Source organism: Hyperolius riggenbachi, chromosome 1 (genome assembly GCF_040937935.1).
Source record: "Hyperolius riggenbachi isolate aHypRig1 chromosome 1, aHypRig1.pri, whole genome shotgun sequence".
NCBI classification, from domain to species: domain Eukaryota; kingdom Metazoa; phylum Chordata; class Amphibia; order Anura; family Hyperoliidae; genus Hyperolius; species Hyperolius riggenbachi.
The window spans coordinates 197,044,878-197,066,122 of NC_090646.1; the positions used below are offsets into that span (position 1 = coordinate 197,044,878).

The window sequence follows — 21,245 nt, forward strand, 5'->3', positions numbered from 1 at the left end:
CCCCAGAGAGCCTGGTTACAGGAAGACCAAGAGGTCTTGCTCTCTCTCTTCCAGGGGTAACCACCGAGAGCAGAGAAGTTGTGTGAGCACGAACATCGAAAAGTGAAACATAAAAGAAACCAGGTACTGGGAGGTTCAGACGCTGGGATCGGCGGGTCAAGCCGTTTTAGGGGGGATTGTTATAATTTAAGTAGGCCTCAGTTACTTGGCCTGAGTTTTATGTAAAAGGCTTGTCCGCAGTGTATGCTTTTAAAATCAATAGAGGTTTTTGTGATGCAGGCAGAGGCATCTCAGGGTCTGCGTGTAGCAGAGGATACACGCAGATACTGAGAACATGTTCCTAAAAGAAGGCCATCGGATTACTCTGACCTCAACACTACACCACAGGAACAGAAAACATTGGCCATATTTACTAAACATCCACGTTCCTGCATATGGGTCAAATGCCTCATTGATTATTAATCAAGTAGGTGTGTATGATGACACCACGAGTGTGTCCACCAATAATCTGGTCTAGGGGGTGGCGAATATGATGTCACGTTTAACTCTTTCCTAGTCGGTATTAATAGCCGGACGAGCTGGAAAGGGGGTCTCTCTCTCTCTGATTCCTGCTATGCTTCAATACTGACTGGAACCCAATTATTTCTCTAAGCATGTTCTTCCTTTCTGTAATCGGATATAATGTATGCTGTACATAGGTAGTCTAGGGTAACATAGAGTAGATATAAGAATACCTGACTAACCACCACAGGGGGTTAGGCAAGAGCGGTAACGCCAAGAAACATGAAGATCTGCTTTGCTTGCTAGGATAAGATGAACTGTATCTATCTGTATATCTGTTTTCTGAATAAACTCCGTAAACATTAAAGAAGCCTGAGAAAAGTCTATCTCCTGCTTGCTGTGTGAAGAGTCGTGTTTGCAAACTCCTGCTGATGAGTTTGCTGGTGCCGGAGCAAAAGGTGGATATTACAGGAGGGTGGTCAGTTAGGTAGCCGGGTGGAAGGTTAGGCAGTTAGGTAGGTGGGTAGGCAGTTAGGTAGCAAGGTGGGCGGGTAGGTAGCCGGGTGGGTGGACAGTTAGGTAGCTGGGTGGGTGGGTGCACAGTTAGGTAGCCGGGGGGGTGGGTGGACAGTTAGGTAGCCAGGTAGCCGGGGGGGGGGGGGGTGGACAGTTAGGTAGCCGGGTGGGTGGATAGTTAAGTAGCCGGGCGGGTGGACAGTTAGGTAGCCGGGTGGGCGGACAGTTAGGTAGCCGGGTGGGTGGACAGTTAGGCAGCCGGGTGGGTGGACAGTTAGGTAGCCAGGTAGCCGGGTGGGTGGACAGTTAGGTAGCCAGGTAGCCGGGTGGGTGGACAGTTAGGTAGCCGGATGGGTAGCCGGGTGGGTGGACAGTTAGGTAGCTGGGTGGACAGTTAAGTAGCCAGGTAGCCGGGTGGCCAGGTTAATGGACAGTTAGGTAGCCAGGTGGGAGGGTAGGCAGTTAGGTAGCTGGGTAGGCAGTTAGGTAGCCAGGTGGGCGGGTAGGTAGCCGGGTGGGTGGACAGTTAGGTAGCCGGGTGGGTGGGTGGACAGTTAGGTAGCCGGGTGGGTGGGTGGACAGTTAGGTAGGCGGGTGGGTGGACAGTTAGGTAGCCGGGGGGGTGGGTGGACAGTTAGGTAGCCAGGTAGCCGGGGGGGGGGGGGGGTGGACAGTTAGGTAGCCGGGTGGGTGGATAGTTAGGTAGCCGGGTGGGTGGGCAGTTAGGTAGCCAGGTAGCCGGGTGGGTGGACAGTTAGGCAGCCGGGTGGGTGGACAGTTAGGCAGCCGGGTGGGTGGGTGGGTGGGTGGACAGTTAGGCAGCCGGGGTGGTGGGTGGACAGTTAGGCAGCCGTGTGGGTGGACAGTTAGGTAGCCAGGTAGCCGGGTGGGCAGACAGTTAGGTAGCCGGGTGGGTGGACAGTTAGGTAGCCGGGTGGACAGTTAGGTAGCCAGGTATGTGGACAGTTAGGTAGCCGGGGCGGGTGGGTGGTCAGTTAGTTAGCCGGGTGGAAGGGTAGGCAGTTAGGTAGCTGGGTAGGCAGTTAGGTAGCCAGGTGGGCGGGTAGGTAGCCGGGTGGGTGGACAGTTAGGTAGCTGGGTGGGTGGGTGGACAGTTAGGTAGCCAGGGGGGTGGGTGGACAGTTAGGTAGCCGGAGGGGGGGGGGTGGACAGTTAGGTAGCCGGGTGGGTGGATAGTTAGGTAGCCGGGTGGGTGGACAGTTAGATAGCCAGGTAGCCGGGTGGGCGGACAGTTAGGCAGCCGGGTGGGTGGACAGTTAGGCAGCCGGGTGGGTGGGTGGACAGTTAGGCAGCTGGGTGGGTGGACAGTTAGGTAGCCAGGTAGCCGGGTGGGTGGACAGTTAGGCAGCCGGGTGGGTGGACAGTTAGGCAGCCGGGTGGGTGGACAGTTAGGCAGCCGGGTAGCCGGACAGTTAGGTAGCCAGGTGGGTGGACAGTTAGGTAGCCAGGTAGCCGGGTGGGTGGACAGTTAGGTAGCCAGGTAGCCGGGTGGGTGGACAGTTAGGTAGCCGGATGGGTAGCCGGGTGGGTGGACAGTTAGGTAGCCAGGTGGACAGTTAGGTAGCCAGGTAGCCGGGTGGACAGTTAGGTAGCCGGGTGGCCAGGTGGGTGGACAGTTAGGTAGCCAGGTGGGAGGGTAGGCAGTTAGGTAGCTGGGTAGGCAGTTAGGTAGCCAGGTGGGCGGGTAGGTAGCCGGGTGGGTGGACAGTTAGGTAGCCGGGTGGGTGGATAGTTAGGTAGCCGGGTGGGTGGACAGTTAGGTAGCCAGGTAGCCGGGTGGGCGGACAGTTAGGCAGCCGGGTGGGCGGACAGTTAGGCAGCCGGGTGGGCGGACAGTTAGGCAGCCGGGTGGGTGGACAGTTAGGCAGCCGGGTGGGTGGACAGTTAGGTAGCCAGGAAGCTGGGTGGGCGGACAGTTAGGTAGCCGGGTGGGTAGCCGGGTGGGTGGGACAGTTAGGTAGCCGGGTGGACAGTTAGGTAGCCAGGTATGTGGACAGTTAGGTAGCCGGTGCGGGTGGGTGGACAGTTAGGTAGCCGGGGTGGGTGGGTGAGTGGGCAGACGGGTGGCTTAGTGGGGTAGGGCCCCCCTCCCTCCCTGCCTCACCTCAGGGGTCCCCCTCCTCCTATTATGAGCAGTGCTGGAGAGCGGCATATAAAGCAGGCTCCAGGCAGGGTAATCAGGCGCTAGAGGTCCAGCTGCCTCCGGGCTACGGTGTCTCCTCTGTATGCTGCTCGAATGCGGAGACACCGTAGCCTGGGGGCAGCTGGACATCTAGCGTCTGAGCCTGCTGGACCTCCTGCTCTATATGCCGTTCTCGTCTGAGCCTGCTCTATATGCCGCTCTCCCGCGCCGCTCACAATAGGAGGAGGGGGGGCCCCCGAGGTGAGGGAGGGAGGGGGGGGGGGCCGGGCCGGAGCGCCGGCATTATTATAATTTAAAACAAAAAGTCCTCTCTTAGCTGAGGGCGGCGGGCCCCCTGTGACGTAGGGCTGCCGTGGGCCCTATAGCAACGCTATGGCTTGCTATAGCGATTTCTACGCCGCTGAGCCCCAGAAACTGTCCTCATGGGATGGAGCAAGAGTAGCAGTATGTCCAGAACTGCATTTAGCACGATAGCATACGGTAAATGTAAACCAACTGGCCCTTTGATTGAATCCTGTATGAAGTTATTATACTTTCTGGAATTATTATGATAGACTAAGTGGCGTACTGTATAAATACATAAGTAAAAGACAGTGTGATTCATATAACCATATTAGTTATTTCTTATCATAGGTGAGTGGACATTGGAAGAACTGAAGGAAAACAAGCTGTCTGGAGATTTAGGCCTTGTCCTGAAGTCTACAGCCAGGCATCACGCCATTTCATCAAAGCTCAAGAAGCCTTTCATATTTGAAAACAAGCCGCTTATTGTCCAGTGAGTCTTCTAGCTCTTTCTCTCCATAGTACACAACACACTTACCAGTGTATCAGTGCTCAGTAGTGTATTCCCTAACGATCAGCTGCAGCTTATGTAGCAACTTATTTGTGATAGTTTGCAGACACGGTCAGGAAGAGTTGCAGACATGAAATGCTACAGTACCAAACTTGAATCTCAGTTTTGACTCCATCTGCATGAAGTTTGCATGTTTTCACCAAATTTAAATGTATTTCTTCAGAGCACTCTAGTTTCCTCCAACATCCACTAACCATAATGGTAGGTTAATTAATTATAACCTGTACATTGGAAAGAGCCTGTGGTAAGGACAATAGATTGTAAACTGTAATGGATTGCGGAGACACCGCCGCGCGGTCTGGCAGCGGGGCGGCTGTCTCCGCGTTCAGGCTGGCGGTTTCCGCACAGCAGCATGCGTCTGGTGTGTCTGAGCCTAGTAGTGCACACAGATGGAGAGCTACGCGCGCGCGCTAGGAGGCAGGACCTTTATGCCAATAGGAGAGGGATCAGCTGATCAGGACGATCAGCCGATCCCAGCGTAGTAGGGGATTGGCTAAGTGGGGCTGGGCGGCGCTGAGGAGCGCTGCTTTATATATACTTCTTGCCTGTCAATTGCTGGTTGTCTGCCGCTGCGAATACTTACGTGTGAGCACTCAGACCAGTCAGATCCCACGGTGTGTTAGAACCAGGTGGACCTGGGAATTCACACTTAGCCAGAATACGTTTGTGTTATATGTTAGACCAGTTCTAGGGTGTTGAGACCACGGACCTCACACCCAAGCTTAGGGATACTGTGTCATTGCTGTGTTATACTTTAGACCAGTTCCAGGGTGTTGAGACCACGGACCTCAGACCCAAGCTTAGGGAAACTGTGTCATTGCTGTGTTATACCTTAGACCAGTTCAAGGGTGTTGTGACCAAGGACCTCACACCCAAGATTAGGGACTCTGTGTCATTACTGTGTTACTCTAGACTAGTTCCCGGGTGTCGAGATCAAGGAGCTCACACCCCAGTCTAGGACTCTGTTATATTTATATGTTATGACTATTTGCTCTGTCGACCTTTCTCTCGCTTTCTGATTCGGTACCTCTGCATATCTGTCTACCTGTTGCCAGACCCTGCCTGTACCGGTTACCGAATCAGTCTTCTGTCTCTGTACCTCATCTGCTCGTGTGTTGCCGACCTGGCCTGCCCGACTATCCTAGCTGTCACTCTCCCTGAGTGCTCAGCCTATCAGTATTAGCAGTGACACCATTCCATCAGGTGTCAGCTGCAACCAGGACTCCGGCTCCTCAGAGAGTCCGGCCTGTTAGCAGCCCGTGGTCCCTCCCTCTGGCTGCAGTACAGTTCACCATCTAATACTGTTATCCCTGGTTACCAGGTCCTCACTATCAAGAGATAGTTTCTGCACTGCCCGGGGTCACCTGCCCCTCAGGTGGCTCTTGGCCGAGTCTCTCATATCTCCCGCTCCTCGTGAGATAGCCTCCAGTTCATCGGTACATTTAACTCATTAGGTGTCCAGAGGTTAGTCATACTTGTATTATTGGTGATTTTGCAGATCATCCATAATCGAGTATACATCTGTATTGTTGATGATTCTGCAGATCATCAACAATCAGATTCTCTCTGTGTGCTGACACCGATCGTTACATAAACCTTTCACACATAAAGAGGAACTTTAGCCTCGAACTTTAATCCAGTCAGTAGCCGATACCCTCTTTACCTTTTCTCAAACAGATCACCAGGGTGATCTGTATGGCTGATATTGTGGTGTAATCCCTCCCAATGTGTGATATCAGGACCATGGTCCTGACAGTTCCTGAAAAAATTAGCCACATAATACTTTTCTCCTATGTTGCTGTCACTTACAGTAGGTAGTAGAAATCTGACAGAAGTGACAGGTTTTGGGTTAGTCCATCTCTTCATGGGGGATTCTCAGCATGGCCTTTATCCTATACAATAAAATGCAAGTGTCCCTGCATCATCAACTGAATGGTTGTGTGTCCCTAGCTTTTTTGTACAGAGCATGTGCGGAACCAGGGCAGTTAGGGCACAGGGCCGGATCAGACAGCTTGCTGTGTGTGGTTCACAGAGGTTCTCATTGCATTGTGGGAAATAACAGCTTTTTCCAACTGCCAAGCAAGCAGCTCCCTGCGTGCATATACTTCAGACAGTGGTGGGGAACGAGGAAGCGGGATGCGTATGTGCGCGCATTGCAGGGGGGTAGTGGCTGTGACCTAGCGCCCGTTTTTTAACCGGCGGGCCTTTTTACTAGTCCTTTATAAAGACATTCCCTGAAAAAGATTTATACAATAGGATGGCTATATGGGCACATAAATGGCAGATGAAATTCAATGTTGAAAAATGTAAAGTCATGCATTTTGGTCGTACCAATGGTCTAGCACCATACAAAATAAATGGGATACAGTTGAGGACATCAAACTTGGAGAAGGACTTAGAAGTACTCATCGACAACAAGTTAAATAATCGCACTCAATGCCAAGCCGCTGCAGCTAAAGCTAACAAAATTTTGGGATGCATTAAAAGGGAAATAAAAACTCGAGATGCTAGCATAATATTGCCCCTGTTTAACTCTCTAGTAAGGCCACATCTGGAATATGGAATTCAGTTCTGGGCACCACATTACAAAAAAGATATTGCAGTTTTAGAGCAGGTGCAGAGATGAGCAACAAAATTGATACGTGGGATGGAAGGTCTCACTTATCAAGAAAGGTTAGATAAACTGGGTTTATTTAGTCTAGAGAAAAGACGCCTTAGAGGAGATCTAATTAACATGTATAAATACATCAGAGGGCAATATAATAGCTTGGCGGATGAGCTTTTTGTCCCTAGGCCTTCTCAAAGGACTAGAGGACATGATCTGTGCATGATCTGTCTTTAAAGGGGGCTTAGATGCTTTCCTTGCGTTGAAAGACATCCATGGCTACAGTTACTAGGTAATGCCTAATGATGTTGATCCAGGGATTTTTATCTGATTGCCATCTGGAGTCGGGAAGGAATTTTTCCCTTTTGGGGCTAATTGGACCATGCCTTGTAACGTTTTTTTCGCCTTCCTCTTAATCAAAGGGGATATGTGAGGGAGCAGGCTGGAGTTGTACTTTGTACTGGTTGAACTCGATGGACGTATGTCTTTTTTTCAACCATAATAACTATGTAACTATGTAAATGATGCTGGCCAGCCTCCCTGCTCGCTGCACACTTTTTTTGGCAGTTGGACGGAGCAACTGCCATTCACTAAGTGCTTTTGAAAATAAACAAAACCCTGAGGAACTCCCCCCCCCCCCCCCCCCCAATATGAGGAGATGGGCTAGTCCAAAATATGTCGGTAATGTCAGATTTCTACTACTTACTGTAAGTGACAGCAACATAGGAGAAAAATAATGCATGGCTCATTTTACTCTGGAAGAAATGTACTTCTTATTTGCGTATGTTTACATGTATTTTAAATTTTAAGATTTTCGCAACAGAGGTCCTTTAAAGATGCTGCCACCAGTAATACATTTCAGAATGTAAATTGGGGTGAGGAAAGATTGTAAAATGGGCAAACTCTGAGTAAATAATTTATAAATTAATATTGTAAAAAAATAAGCAATTTTAGTCATAATGTTATTTACACTACAGTTACTCTTTAGGCTTGGCATACGCCCTACAATTTTGATTGAACAATCTCCTTAAATCTTAACACTTTTACGTATTATTGGGAAATAGTTAAAGCAGAGGTCCCCAAACTTTTTCGGTCAAGGGCCGGGTCAACATACCTCAGACTGCTGGGGGGCCGGAACAAGCAAAAATTGATGTTGAAAAACATTACATTGAATCTAGGTATTGATTCCCCCAATCATACCCGGAGGGGAACTCCCAGCAGCAGCCATTCAGTCATGTGGCGCCCGAAAAACGTCTTTGTGCACAAGACAGTGAAGCATACCCAGGTGACAACCTGCCGTCCAATTGGACTGCAGGGTCACCTGATTTAGAATTATACTGTAAAAGCCAGCGGGCAGTCATTTGCTGGTTTCCAATCTGAGGATGGGTGGTGCCAGCACTGCTATTCTATATGCAGGGCGCCAACATTTAAATGTGCAGCGAGCCACATCTATAAATTATACATATTGTGTTTGGGGGGCCAGTGAAAAAGCGTTGGCGGTCTGCAGTTTGAGGACCACTGACTTTAAGTATCTGCTATTCTCCCAGTCAGTTTGGCACACGAGTTAGGAAAAAAAACTGGACTATACGCTCAAGCATGACCCGACGAACTGCACGTCCTGTATTTCCACACGTCCAGACAGATAAATGACCAACTCATTTACATACTGCGCACGCAAATGGAATGATGGGCTACACATTCAAAACAAGTACAAGTCGTTTACAAGTCATTCAAATGACACACCCATCAACTGCACAATATCAGACCAACTGACATGTGAGTAGATCCGACAGTTGGATTGTGCAAACTGTCGCTTGTCATGTCGTTTGCATGCGTACACATGCCTGATTATCGTCCAACAGACTCAAGTCAAACCACAATCAGGCAGTTTGGTTGAGTATGTGTACGGGCCTTTAAACCTAGTTCACCCAGATGGCTGTCAGCAGCGGTCTCACTTCTTATCAGCTGCTCCAGGGGAACTGCTGAATGTTTACATGCTGCTGGATGAACACATTTGGCGCTAGCTATCTGAAAACAGTATTGTTCCCATTTATGTACATCTTTATGAGCTGCCACCATGAAGTAGCCACAGTGCGTGTCATCTGTGGCATGAACTGTTCAATGTACCCAGTAAAGTGTGTGAGCTCTGTAGAAGTAATAATAAAATGCATGATAATAGTAATGGTAATCATCTGAGGCATCACTGATTCCTACACAGTGCATGTGAAGTGTTTGATGGAGATAAGATTCTAAGGCAAGCTGGGCTGTGGCATGTAATAAATTGCAGCCTAGGTAAGTTCTGTAATATACAGAGAATTTACACAAAGTGGCTAAAGGCGCGTACACACACCTGATTCATGCAAACAACGGGTCAGCAGTTATCAGCCTGCCGACAGACTGTACACACAAGGAAACTGTCGCTAGAACGGCCGCCCCATGTAAACGTGAATAGATGCTTTTGTGTTTACTCCTACATTTTTCACATTTGATGCTACCAAGACAAATTCCCTTTGGAAAAGTCATGTGACCCAAAAATCTTGCCAGCAAGCATAGAGCTTGTGTTTCTCAGTTAGAGTACCGGTAGTTCTCCGTGTCCAGCTCCTCTCTATACTGCTGGAATTAATTTTGGCAAGCAATGCAGCTCAACAGATTCTTATCATTATTTGGCTCTACTGTAGCTGCAGTGCTGACCACAAAGAGCAACCAACAGAGAGGTCAGGTAATCCGTACAAACCAGGAAAGACTGGCTTGTTGCTTTTCCTAAATCCTCCCTTAATAGCACATGTCAATTATAATTGGGTAGGAAAAGCCATTTGGATAGCTGTGTCTCCAGTAAAATTACACTGTTTTGTTATAGTCTTGATGTGACTATATGCCATTTGGCAGCACACACCAACTGCGTTGCAACAATTTGCTATATGGCAACTCAATTTATAGCATGCCATTGCGTTAACAGAGTAATGCATGCATTTACAGTAGCACTGAAGCTTGCTTTCATTGTACTGTATACCTCACTGTATGGCCACATTGCTGTGCATAAGTGGCGTTGCATTGTTATCACAACACAAATGACTCAGTGTGAAAGGGTCCTTAGAGCCAGTTCAAGAAGTTGCATTGCAGAATAATCATGCATGTCATCTAACTGCCCACACAATTCTATGGGTCTATTTAAAACCCTGTGTTGAAACTGATTGTGTTATTCTAACTCACTGCAAGCTGGCTTTGTATTATTGTCTATGTCCAGTCTCAATTGCAGTGCATACACATTATAACTCACAGCCCCATTTCTAGAGGCGTGACAGCTGTGCAACCACCCTGAGCGCTGAGGAATTGTGGTGCTGTGATGGAGGGGGGAGCCGCGGCCTCACTGCGACCCAGACCCAGGTAGGGTGACCTGACTTCTCCCTCCCTTCCTCTCCCCGGGACCGCCTCCTGTTAAGCAACTCACCACCTTCCGTTCCAATCGCCACTCACTTGCTGCTGATCTCCTCCGCATAGCCACGTATACACACTCTACTTCCTGCTAATCCTGAAGTAGAGCGTGTATATGTTGATATGCAGAGTAGACCAGCGGCAAGTGATCGGCATTTGGAGCAAGCAGGGAGGTGAGTTGCTCAATAGGAGGCTTCCCTGCGCTTACTCTGCAGCAAAGGGGGGAGCATGGAGCGCAGACTCAGAGAGAGGAAGGGAGGGAGGGAGAAGTCGGGCTGCCCTCCCCTCGGCTGAGTCCCAGTGAGGCCACGTCTCCCCCTTCCATTATGGGGGCGGCACCTACCTATTTACCTATGCTGGGGAGGCACCTACCTATGTAACCTATACTGAGGGCACCTTCCTATCTAACATATACTGTGGACACCAACCCATCTAACATATAATGGAGGAACCTACCTATCTAACCTATACTGGTGGCACCTACCTATCTAACTTATACTTATGGCACCTACCTATCTAACTTATACTGTGGGCACCTACCTATCTAACCTATACAGGGGGCACCTACCTATCTAACCTATATGGGGGCTCCTACCTATCTAACCTATACTGCGGGCACCTACCTAGCTAACCTATATTGGAAGCGCCTACCTATCTAACCTACACTGGTGGCAAATATACTGGCTACCTACATTGGAAGCACCTACCTAGCTAACCTGTATTTGGCCACCTACCTATCTAACCTATACTGGAGGCAACTATACTGGCTACCTATATTGGAGGCACTCCGGATCAGCTGATTTTGGTGTTCGGCTCTGAGAGCCGAGCGGCGAAACCGGGTGCCCCATAGCAGCAATGCTATGCTGTGCGTGGCACGTAGTGGTAATTCGGGGCTCTGGCGACTGCCAGAGCCCGAATTACATCTCCCTCCGAGTTGCGTCATCTCGGAGGGGGAATAGTATTTAACGCCACCTCGTCATACGGCTCTCACCGCGCCGAACTGAGCGGCACCGAATCAGTATGCACCCGGAGGGACCCACCTATCTGACCTATACTGGGGGCACCTGCCTATCTAACCTATACTAGGGGCAAATATACTGGCTACCTATACTGGAGGCACCTACCTGGCTAACCTATACTGGCTACCTATACTGAGGCACCTATGCCTGGCTACCTATACAGCGGGCACCTATACCTGGCTCCATGGGTGTGGAGGGTGTGTGGATGCAATTTAGCGTAGAAACTGCCCTGATAACTTGTGCCTTATGCAATCCACCACAGTAAATCCAGCCTTAAAGGGATACTGTAGGGGGGTCGGGGGAAAATGAGCTGAGCTGACCCGGGGCTTCTAATGGTCCCCCGCAGACATCCTGTGTTGGCGCAGCCACTCCCCAATGCTCCGGCCCCGCCTCCGGTTCACTTCTGGAATTTCTGACTTTAACCTATTTTGGTTTCTGGACGTAGAAACTACGTCCAGAAACCATGTGCACTACCGCGCGCCCCCGCGGCCGATCGCGCGCGTGCACGCGCACTCCCGGCCGCGGATTCGGTAGTCAGGGAATCAATGTATCGGACTATGAAGTCCGATCACTGATTCCTCTCTCCCGCTGAAAAAGCGACAGCTTCTCTCGGAAGCTGCGCCTTTTCTGGCCATTCACTGCCTGATGCGCCACTCTAAGCGTGTGTTAAAGGGACACTAAAGTCAAACAAAAAAAATGAGTTTTACTCACCTAGGGCTTCCAATAGCCCCCTGCAGCTGTCCGGTGCCCTCGCCGTCTCCCTCCGATCCTCCTGGCCCCGCCAGCAGCCACTTCCTGTTTCGGTGACAGGAGCTGACAGGCTGGGGACACAAGTGATTCTTCGCGTTCCCAGACACATTAGCACCCTCTATGCTGCTATATGGTATATGATATATGCTATAGCAGCATAGATGGCGCTATTGTGGCCAGGAACGCGAAGAATCACTCGCGTCCCCAGCCTGTCAGCTCCTGTCACCGAAACAGGAAGTGGCTGCCGGCGAGGCCAGGAGGATCGGAAGGAGATGGCGAGGGCACCGGACAGCTGCAGGGGGCTATTGGAAGCCCCAGGTGAGTAAAACTCATTTTTTTTGTTTGACTTAAGTGTCCCTTTAAGCTTAGAGTGACGTCATGTAAACAAACTCATGGCCGCCATCTTGTGGCCAAAAAGTAATACTACACCTGAAAATAAAAATGAATTAAAATCAACACACATTTACATTATAAATCTATTGTTTACCCCCCACCCTCCCAAAACTACCCAAATAAAATGTTTACTATAAATAAAAAAAAACATTACAATAAAAAAAAAAAAAACATGTAAATATTTACCTAAGGGTCTAAACTTTTTAAATATCAATGTAAAGATGAAATATTTCTATATTTTTTTTATTTTAAACTTGTTAATAGTGATGGATGCAAGATGGAAAAAATGCACCTTTATTTCCAAATAAAATATTGTCGCCATACATTGTGATAGGGACATAATTTTAACGGTGTAATAACCGGGACATATGGACATATACAATACGTGAGTTTTAATTATGGAGGCATGTATTATTTTAAAACTATAATGGCTGAAAACTGAGAAATAATGAATTTTTCCATTTTTTTCTTATTCTTCCTGTTAAAATGCGTTTACAGTAAAGTGGCTCTTAGCAAAATGTACCCCCCAAAGAAAGCCTAATTGGTGGCGGAAAAAACAAGATATAGATCAGTTCATTGTGATAAGTAGTGATAAAGTTATAGGCTAATGAATGGGAGGTGAACATTTCTCTCGTGAAAACCACGGAACCTGAATGGGTTAAAGAGGCTCCGTAACAAAAATTTCATTCGGTTTTCTTCCATCCTACAAGTTCCAAAATCTATTCTAATGTGCTCTGGCTTACTGCAGCACGTTCTACTATCACCATCTCTGTAATAAATCAACTTATCTCTCTCTTGTCAGACTTGTCAGCCTGTGTCTGGAAGGCTGCCAAGTTCTTCAGTGTTGTGGTTCTGTGATGCATCTCCCCCCTCCAGGCCCCTCTCTGCACACTGCCTGTGTGTTATTTAGATTAGTGCAGCTTCTCTCTGCTCTATTATCTTTTACAAGCTGGATAAATCCTCCTCTGAGCTGGCTGGGCTTTCACATACTGATGAATTACATACAGGCAGAGCTGTCTGCACTCTGCAGGAAGAAACAGCCTGACACTTCAGTGGAAGATAGCTGCAGGGGGAAAGAAACACACAAATGATCTCTTGAGATTAAAAAGGAAGGCTGTATACAGCCTGCTTGTGTATGGATGTATTTTCTATGTGTGGACATACTGTACATCAACCTACTTCCTGTTTTGGTGGCCATTTTGTTTGTTTATAAACAAACTTTTTAAAACTGTTTTTAACCACTTTTAATGCGGCGGGGAGCGGTGAAATTGTGACAGAGGGTAATAGGAGATGTCCCCTAACGTACTGGTATGTTTACTTTTGTGTGATTTTAACAATACAGATTCTCTTTAAAGTCAGAAAACCCTGCGCCTGCGTTGCCGTGTCCTCGCTCCCGCTGATGTCACCAGGAGTGTACTGCGCAGACACAGACCATACTGGGCCTGCGCTGTGATGACATCAGCGGGATCGAGGACACGGCAATGCAGGCGCAGTGGTTTTCTGACTTTAAAGTCAGAAATTCCAGAAGTGAACCGGAGGCGGGGCCGGAGCATCGGTGAGCGGCTGCGCCAGCACAGGATGTCTGCGGGGGACCATTAGAAGCCCCGGGTAAGTTCAGCTCATTTTCCCCCGACCCCCTACAGTATCCCTTTAACTGGCAAGTGTTGTAGCTAGAAATAGTCTTCACTTACTATTTTGTAGTAAGACTTACTGTAGAGAAGTCAGAGCTGAATATTGGGGTTTAATTTGTCAGTCTGCAAGCCAGAAGAATTGGCTTTTGTGAAATTAGATATGCATTTACTACAGCAGTAAAGTAAGACACTTTTCAGCTTTCAAAGGTGCAATCTCGAAAAAAAAATCTTATTGTAATGTTAGACATGTCCCTAAAAATGTTTTGTTAAATATACTATACAGTATATATTACATTTCATTGTGTATTTCATTTGAATAAAGTCTATTTGAGGTTATCTCATTATTATCTTTTCTGTTTTTATGCAGGTATGAGGTGAATTTTCAGGATGGCATTGACTGCGGTGGTGCCTATATCAAACTCCTGTCGCATTCAAATAGCCTAAATCTGGTGTGTGAGTTGATTCTGTTTGATATATATTTTATTTTATTATAAGGATTCAGTGAAACTAGACTGTAGAGTAGGGTTCTATCCTCTGTCAGTTTTTTTTATTGCTTTTTTTAGCCTGTATACTTCTTAGTAGTATTTCCCTCATTTCCAGTCCCAGAGATACAACGTGAAAACCAGAGGTGAGATCTTACTTTGGGAGGTTGCCATGGCAACAAGGGTCCACAATAGCGTGTGACCTCCAACTCTTGTTCAGGTGACAATCATATACTTTGGATTACATTTGCAGCTACCATCTATAGCAAGTTCAAAAAGTGAAGTGGCATCTCTGCAATGGGGAGACTTTTGACTACTACTGACAGCAATAAACAGCAATAAACCATGAGAGCAGCTCTAACTCCTCAATGCAATGTCCCAAACTAAAACAAAAAGTTTTAGTTGGAATTCAATATCCATTGATATTAATTATAAATCCTGATTTTTTTTTTTGCTTCTTTCTCTGTTTTTTTAATTTTCCACCTCGTTTGCTCAACTTTTTCTACAAAATCCATCAAGATTTGTTGATTTTAAGAAACGTTTCATTAGTTTTTCTATACAATCGATCATCCTTAAGATACATTATGGGTAGTGTAAATTTGCAAAAATATGTTCACAATAGGTTACAATTTCCTTAGATTTTTTTTTACTTTCACCTAAAAATATTGCTTTTTCACTTAGAATTTTCACATTTATGTCCCTTCAGCATGCTTAGAATTATACATTTATTGCTGTTTATACATATATATCTATAATGTATATGTGCATTGCATGTATGTAATTGCAAATCCTTTGGAAGTTGTGCATAAAAATTCTGTGAATTCCAACTGCTCAAAATATCAAAACTCAGATACACAAATCAGAATACAGAAGTTTTGCAATTGACAACTCTGCAGCGGCTGATTTGAATTTGCCACCAACGATCCCATTGGTCCTAACCGTGTATTGTAGTCCTAGTTAGAGATGGCTTGAACCTCCGATTTTCGGTTTGCGAACCTCGAAGGCGAACCTCCACAAAAAGTTTGGTTCGCACGAACTTTCGCGAACCGCAATGGACTTCAATGGGGAGGTGAACGTCGAAAATTAGAAACATTTATGCTGGCACAAGTGATGGAAAAGATGTTTCAAGGGGTCTAACATCTGAGTTTTTGCATGGGGGAGTGGGATAGATGCCAAAAGTCCCGGGGAAAAATCTGGATTTGACGCACAGCAGCGTTTTAAGGGCAGAAATCACATTGCATGCTAAATTGGAGGCCTAAAGTGCTTTAAAACATCTTACATTTGTATACATCAATCAGGTAGTGTAATTAGTGTACTGCTTCACACTGACAGACCAAACTCACTGTGTAACGCACCGCAAACAGCTGTTTGTGTAGTGACGGCCATGCTGGACTGGTGCGCACCATGACGAGATTGCAGGTGATGGCGGCTTTCCAGCCCATATGGTCACTGGGCTGAGGTAGCTCAATGACAGAACAGTGACTGTCCAGCTGATCGAATTAGGTCTGTCCGCGATGAAGCAACGACCTTATTATCTTAGGTGTGAAGCCCCCCCCCCTCCCCCCCCCCGACACACTCACATAGGCGTCGGTCAATGCTTCATTTTGATATGCAAGCCCATTCACCGCGGCAAGGTAACGATCACGAAGGGGAATTGACAAGTACATGCCTTTTGTTTTGTTGTTGCAGCTGCAGTGCAGCCAGAAAAATTAGGCAGGCATGTACACGCACCAGAAAAATTCTTATGGCAGCCCTAGCAGCAGCCTTAAAAATTCAGGAATCCGCCTGGAGTCCTGGAATCTGTTGGTGGTGGCGGAGAAGGCAGTCAAGCGGCCTACAGGCAGAGATGCTGCGTGGGGAGCGACTTAGTCTTGGGGCAGGCAGTCACACGGCGTGCAGGCAGAGATGCTGTGTGCGAGGACTGACTTAGTCTTCGGGCAGGCCTAACCGTGCTTTGCCGACCACGTGGTCAGATGGACCCTTGACCCAACGCTGTGTGCCAGAGATGACACCACTTGCCTTTCAATATCACGGTACAGTTTGGGTATCACCTTTTTTGAGAAATAATTGCGGCCTGTTATCTTCCACTGCGGTGTGTGGCTTTGCTTTTATGTGCTACTTTTCCTCAGGTGGTCATCCCATTGCAGTTTGTGCTTTGTCATCATGTGCCTTCGTAAGGAAGTTATCCGTATGCGGGTCTTGGTCTTTCCACGGCTCAATTTTTGGTGGCAGTGTGTACAGATGGCTTTGCTTTCATCTGAGGCAGACACACAAAAAAATGTCCACACCGCTGAGCCCTGGGGTGATGGCACTTTGGTGGTGGCCGACTGAGTGTTAAGTGGGGTGCCAGAATCAGAGCAGAAGGAGGAAGATATGTCACGCTTCCGTGCGGAAGCTGAGGAAGATGAGGTGTTCTGTGTTAAATAGTCAACTATGTCCTGACAATCTTGGGGGTTGATGGCACGCGCCTTCTGAACACTGTACTTTGGTCCAGGGCCACACGGAATCACGACAGCACGACCTCGAACAGACCTGCCGGGTGGCCTGCCTGTTTTGCCCATATTGGGGGGGATGAAGTGAAAGGTATGCACTGACTTGACTAATACAATGTGCAGTCTCACAGGTGCAGTGAACAGGTATGCAGTGATTGGTATTACAAATGTGCAGCTGTCACACACACAGGTACCGTGAACAGGTGCAGCGACTGACTGGTATATAACACTGCGTGCGCTCACATAGGTAGGTAGGTGCACTGAACAGATGGGTATGCAGTACGCCTGAACGGTTTATCGATTTTAAATCGAAATCACGATCACGGAAATGGCAATTCCATGATCGTCAAAGCTGCGGTTTTTGGCGATCTTTTCTGTGCCCTCCTGCTGTGCACTCCCGCTAGCTGTCTAGCACTCCCGCTTGCCCGTTTAAAAGTAGCAGCGGCTCATTACCTCCTTCCTTCCGCCTAGCCGCCTACCCCTACGTCATCAGCCAGCAGTCTCTCGCTTTTTCTTTCCCGCTCAGCCTAGTGGGTCATTAGCTGGACGGGTGGCAGACTCCGCCCACAGGCTCTCGTAGCCGCTCTCTTTCCTACCGCGTTGGGAGAGGGCGTGGCAGGACGGCAGCGCGGGAAGTTCGTTGGATCAGCTGGAAGATCTCCGTGGCACCAGGTCGGCAGTGCAGAGGGCCATAGTCAGCAGCTTCCACTCCAGGTGACGCCTAGTGCCGCTGCGCTGTTGTGATCGGGGATCTCTGCTTTGGGCTATGAGCTATGGATATGGGGGAGCAGAGAGTGTATCACAGGAACAAAGAGAATGTCTGTCTGGGATACAGGGATGCAAAAAGTGTGTGTTGTGGTTACAGGAGAAAGGGTCTAAGAAGCTGCAGAGAGTGCCTGACTGGGTTGCGGGGGTGTGGAGATTGCCTAAATGGGTTCCACAGACTCTTGCATAAAGTAAAAAAAATCGTGAATCAAATCGAAATCGCAATTTCTGGCAAAAATCATGCAATTCAATCTTTTCCCAAAATCGTTCAGGCCTACATTGGTATTACAAATGTGCAGCTGTCACACACACAGGTACCGTGAACAGGTGCAGCGACTGGTAGTATATAAAACTGCATGTGCTCACGTAGGTAGATAGGTGCACTGAACAGGTGGGTATGCAGTGATTGGTATTACAAATGTGCAGCTGTCACACACGCAGGTACCGTCAACAGGTGCAGTGACTGGTGGTATATAACCATGCGTACGCTTGCGCAGGTAGGTAGGTGCACTGAACAGGTGGGTATGCAGTGATTGGTATTACAAATTTGCAGCTGTCACACACACAGGTACCGTGAATAGATGCAGTGACTGGGGGTATATAACAATGCGTGCGCTCACGTAGGTAGGTAGGTAGGTGCACTAAACAGGTGGATATGCAGTGTTTGGTATTACAAATGTGCAGCTGTCACAAACACAGGTATCGTGAACAGGTGCAGTGACTGGTGGTATATAACAATGCGTGCGCTCACGTAGGTAGGTAGGTGCACTGAACAGGTGGGTATGCAGTGATTGGTATTACAAATGTGCAGCTGTCACACAAACAGGTAGTCACTGAATGTGCTGGGCCTGGCAGTGGCACAGTAGGAATTACCAAGGGGCCAAGGTCCCACCAGCAGCTGCAACTGACTGACAGGGCTGTATAGGCAACACAAGTGTCTGTGGGACACACACACACAAAAAAAATAGATCACAAGAATAACATTAGCTCTCAAAAGAGCTGCTGAGGATAAGGAGTGCTTTTTAGCAATAAGTATCAGCAAGAAGGAGCAACCTAACAAGCCTAACACAAGAGCCTTACTAAGCTTTCCCTATGTCAGCAGGTTCTCTCCCTTCTCTAATTACTGCAGCCACACGAGTGAGTGAAAAGGCTGACGCTCCAGGAGGGAGTGAATTCTGATTGGCTACCCTGTGTATGCTGACTGTGATGTAAAGGGTCAAAGTTGACCCTAATTATGTAGTATAGGGGGCGGGTCGAACTCGCATATAGTTCGCGGTTCACCGCGAACGCGAACCAGCGAAGTTCGCGTGCGAACCGTTCGAGTCATCTCTAGTCCTAGTAATGAGCTCATCATTCAGCTTTTACCCTCTGTTGCCAAATATACACACTGACCGCTCTGTGCAGTGCAGGAGAGTATGATTAGCTGACAAGGCGGTTCTGGCCCATCTAATCTGTAAATACAGCGGTGTCAGGATTATATGCAGCTCATATCAGAATAGAAGCAGAGGTTTTTACTGTTATTAGTTGTATCTAAAAAATCATTTTACTCCATTCTAACTTAGACATTACTGGTTTCAGTTGTGATCGTTTTAGTTGTTTTCAGTTGTGATGCGCATCGCCGCCTCTCCCCCGCCCCTCTCAGTGAAGGAAGACTGAGAGGGGCGGGGGAGAGGCGGAGATACGCGCTGACAGACGCGCGTGGGGCAGGGCTGCGGCGGTTAGCCCTGCCCCAATGCGGAAGCGCTCCCCGGCTGTACAGAGGGGATTTGGGGGTGAAGGGACCCCCGTTTAGCGGCGCGATAGCGGCGTTTTAGCAGGGGCACACATGCCCCTGCTATCTATGAGGTCTGAAGCGAGATTTATTCTCGCTTCAGACTCTCTTTAAAACCAGTTTTAGTGCAGGCCTCTTTCACACATTCCAATTCCACTTTGTTGACAGCGAAAGAGACCTGTGAAAGAGACCTGTGCTGAAACTGGTGGTAGAGATGGGAAGTTCGGATCTTTTCAATGATCCGGATGATTCGAATCGGATCATTGAAAAGATCCGGATCTTTGATCCGAATCTCGGATCATTTTACTACCGAAGCATGGTAGATATCCTTATTAGACATCGAGACTTGTCTCTTTAGGCTGCGACCTAATAGCCTAATTTTAAACTTAACTTTGGCACAGATTTCTGTGTATAATCGTTTTATACTTTCTCTCAGTTGCTGACTCGAACAAGCATGTAAATATTTGGCCTTCATTCTGCTGTCACTGACTGAATGTTACTAATCTGTAACGCAGCACTGGAGGTAGAGGTTTAGCATGATAGCCAGGCAGCACGCACTTCCAGGAGGAGGTCAGCAATGGCAGTTTCCATTTTTCTTTCATTAACCTCCCTAAGGGTATTCCCGATCCAGGCTCAGGGCGAGATAAACATGTGCTGTGAGCACTAATCCCGAGCCTGGATCGGGTCAACTACCGGGCAGGTTACTGTAGCGTGTGTAGCAGAGTGCCACTTCATAATCACATCCCCAGGAACCAGATAGCCTCCTCCATGGCTCTCCGTCCCTCTGGTAAGTTTGCGGTCTGCCACGTGATCCCACCATAGGCATAGAGCACCACCCAGAGGACAGGAGGAAGAAATACAGCGCTGGATCCTGGAGAGGTGAGTTGTTTAGTACAGAGGCGGCCTGAACGGGGTCTGGGGGTTCCTCTGGCATGTGATTAGATCTGAAATTTAGATTCTAATAGCGGTAAAAATTGCACCACTTTTAGACCCTAAAATCCAGAACTAATCATACCGCCAAGGAGGTAAAGGTTATTTTGTAAACGTGAGTATGAAAAAATCTGGGCCCTATTAATGTTGTCCCTGTTAGTGATGGTCATGTTTAGGGTAAGTCATGGAGAAGCATGTGATCAGTTTTGTCAGGTGATAGATATGTAAGTATCTGATTTGCTAGTCATGATCATGTGCTAAAGCAGCACGTGACCACAGCAAATCAGCGCTTTGCAAGTCTATCAGCTGCTCAAAAAAAAAAAAAACTTGTTTCTCCATGAGTTCTCCTAGACTAGTCACTAGTCCCTGTGACCAATGATATGCTGATGCTCTGCTTTCTTTACAACTCCATTGCCAAAGCTTTCATGTGTGTAAATGTGTGCCTCATACAGGAGGAGTTCCATGACAGGACACCGTATACAATCATGTTTGGTCCAGACAAATGTGGAGAAGATTATAAACTGCATTTCATCTTCAGGCATAAAAACCCTGTAATTGGGGATTATGATGAAAAGCATGCAAAACGTCCGGATGTTGACCTGAAAAAGTATTTCACAGACAAGAAGACACATCTCTACACATTGAGTAGGTGTTTCTGTGTGTGCGATTTAACAGTTTGTGACAAAAAAAAAAGTGTAGCTATAGTATATACATGTAGTAAAAAGTAGTGTACAAAGTTCCAAAAAGTTAGATTCTGTGGGAAAGGGGTTAAACCTCTTGGGTTAATACTGTTTATCACCCTTCTTATGTCAACTTCAAGCCTGTAAACGTCTCCAATAGAGTAAGATAAAGCAAGAAATAAAACATATAGATGGATTTTTCCTGAGGTGTCTCAAGAAAAACCCAAACAAACCTAGAACATGTTTAGAATAATAAGTACA

General features: G+C 47.5%; 1 protein-coding gene across 1 annotated transcript in view; it reads left to right on the forward strand.

Moving 5' to 3' along the window:
- Positions 1–21,245, forward strand: part of CLGN (calmegin) — a 122,646-nt gene that overhangs the window by 54,879 nt on the left and 46,522 nt on the right. Inside the window, exons 5-7 of the mRNA XM_068279599.1 lie at positions 3,815–3,956; positions 14,232–14,313; positions 20,757–20,949. Coding sequence (XP_068135700.1) covers positions 3,815–3,956; positions 14,232–14,313; positions 20,757–20,949 — 417 coding nt within the window. The remainder of the gene's footprint in view (positions 1–3,814; positions 3,957–14,231; positions 14,314–20,756; positions 20,950–21,245) is intronic.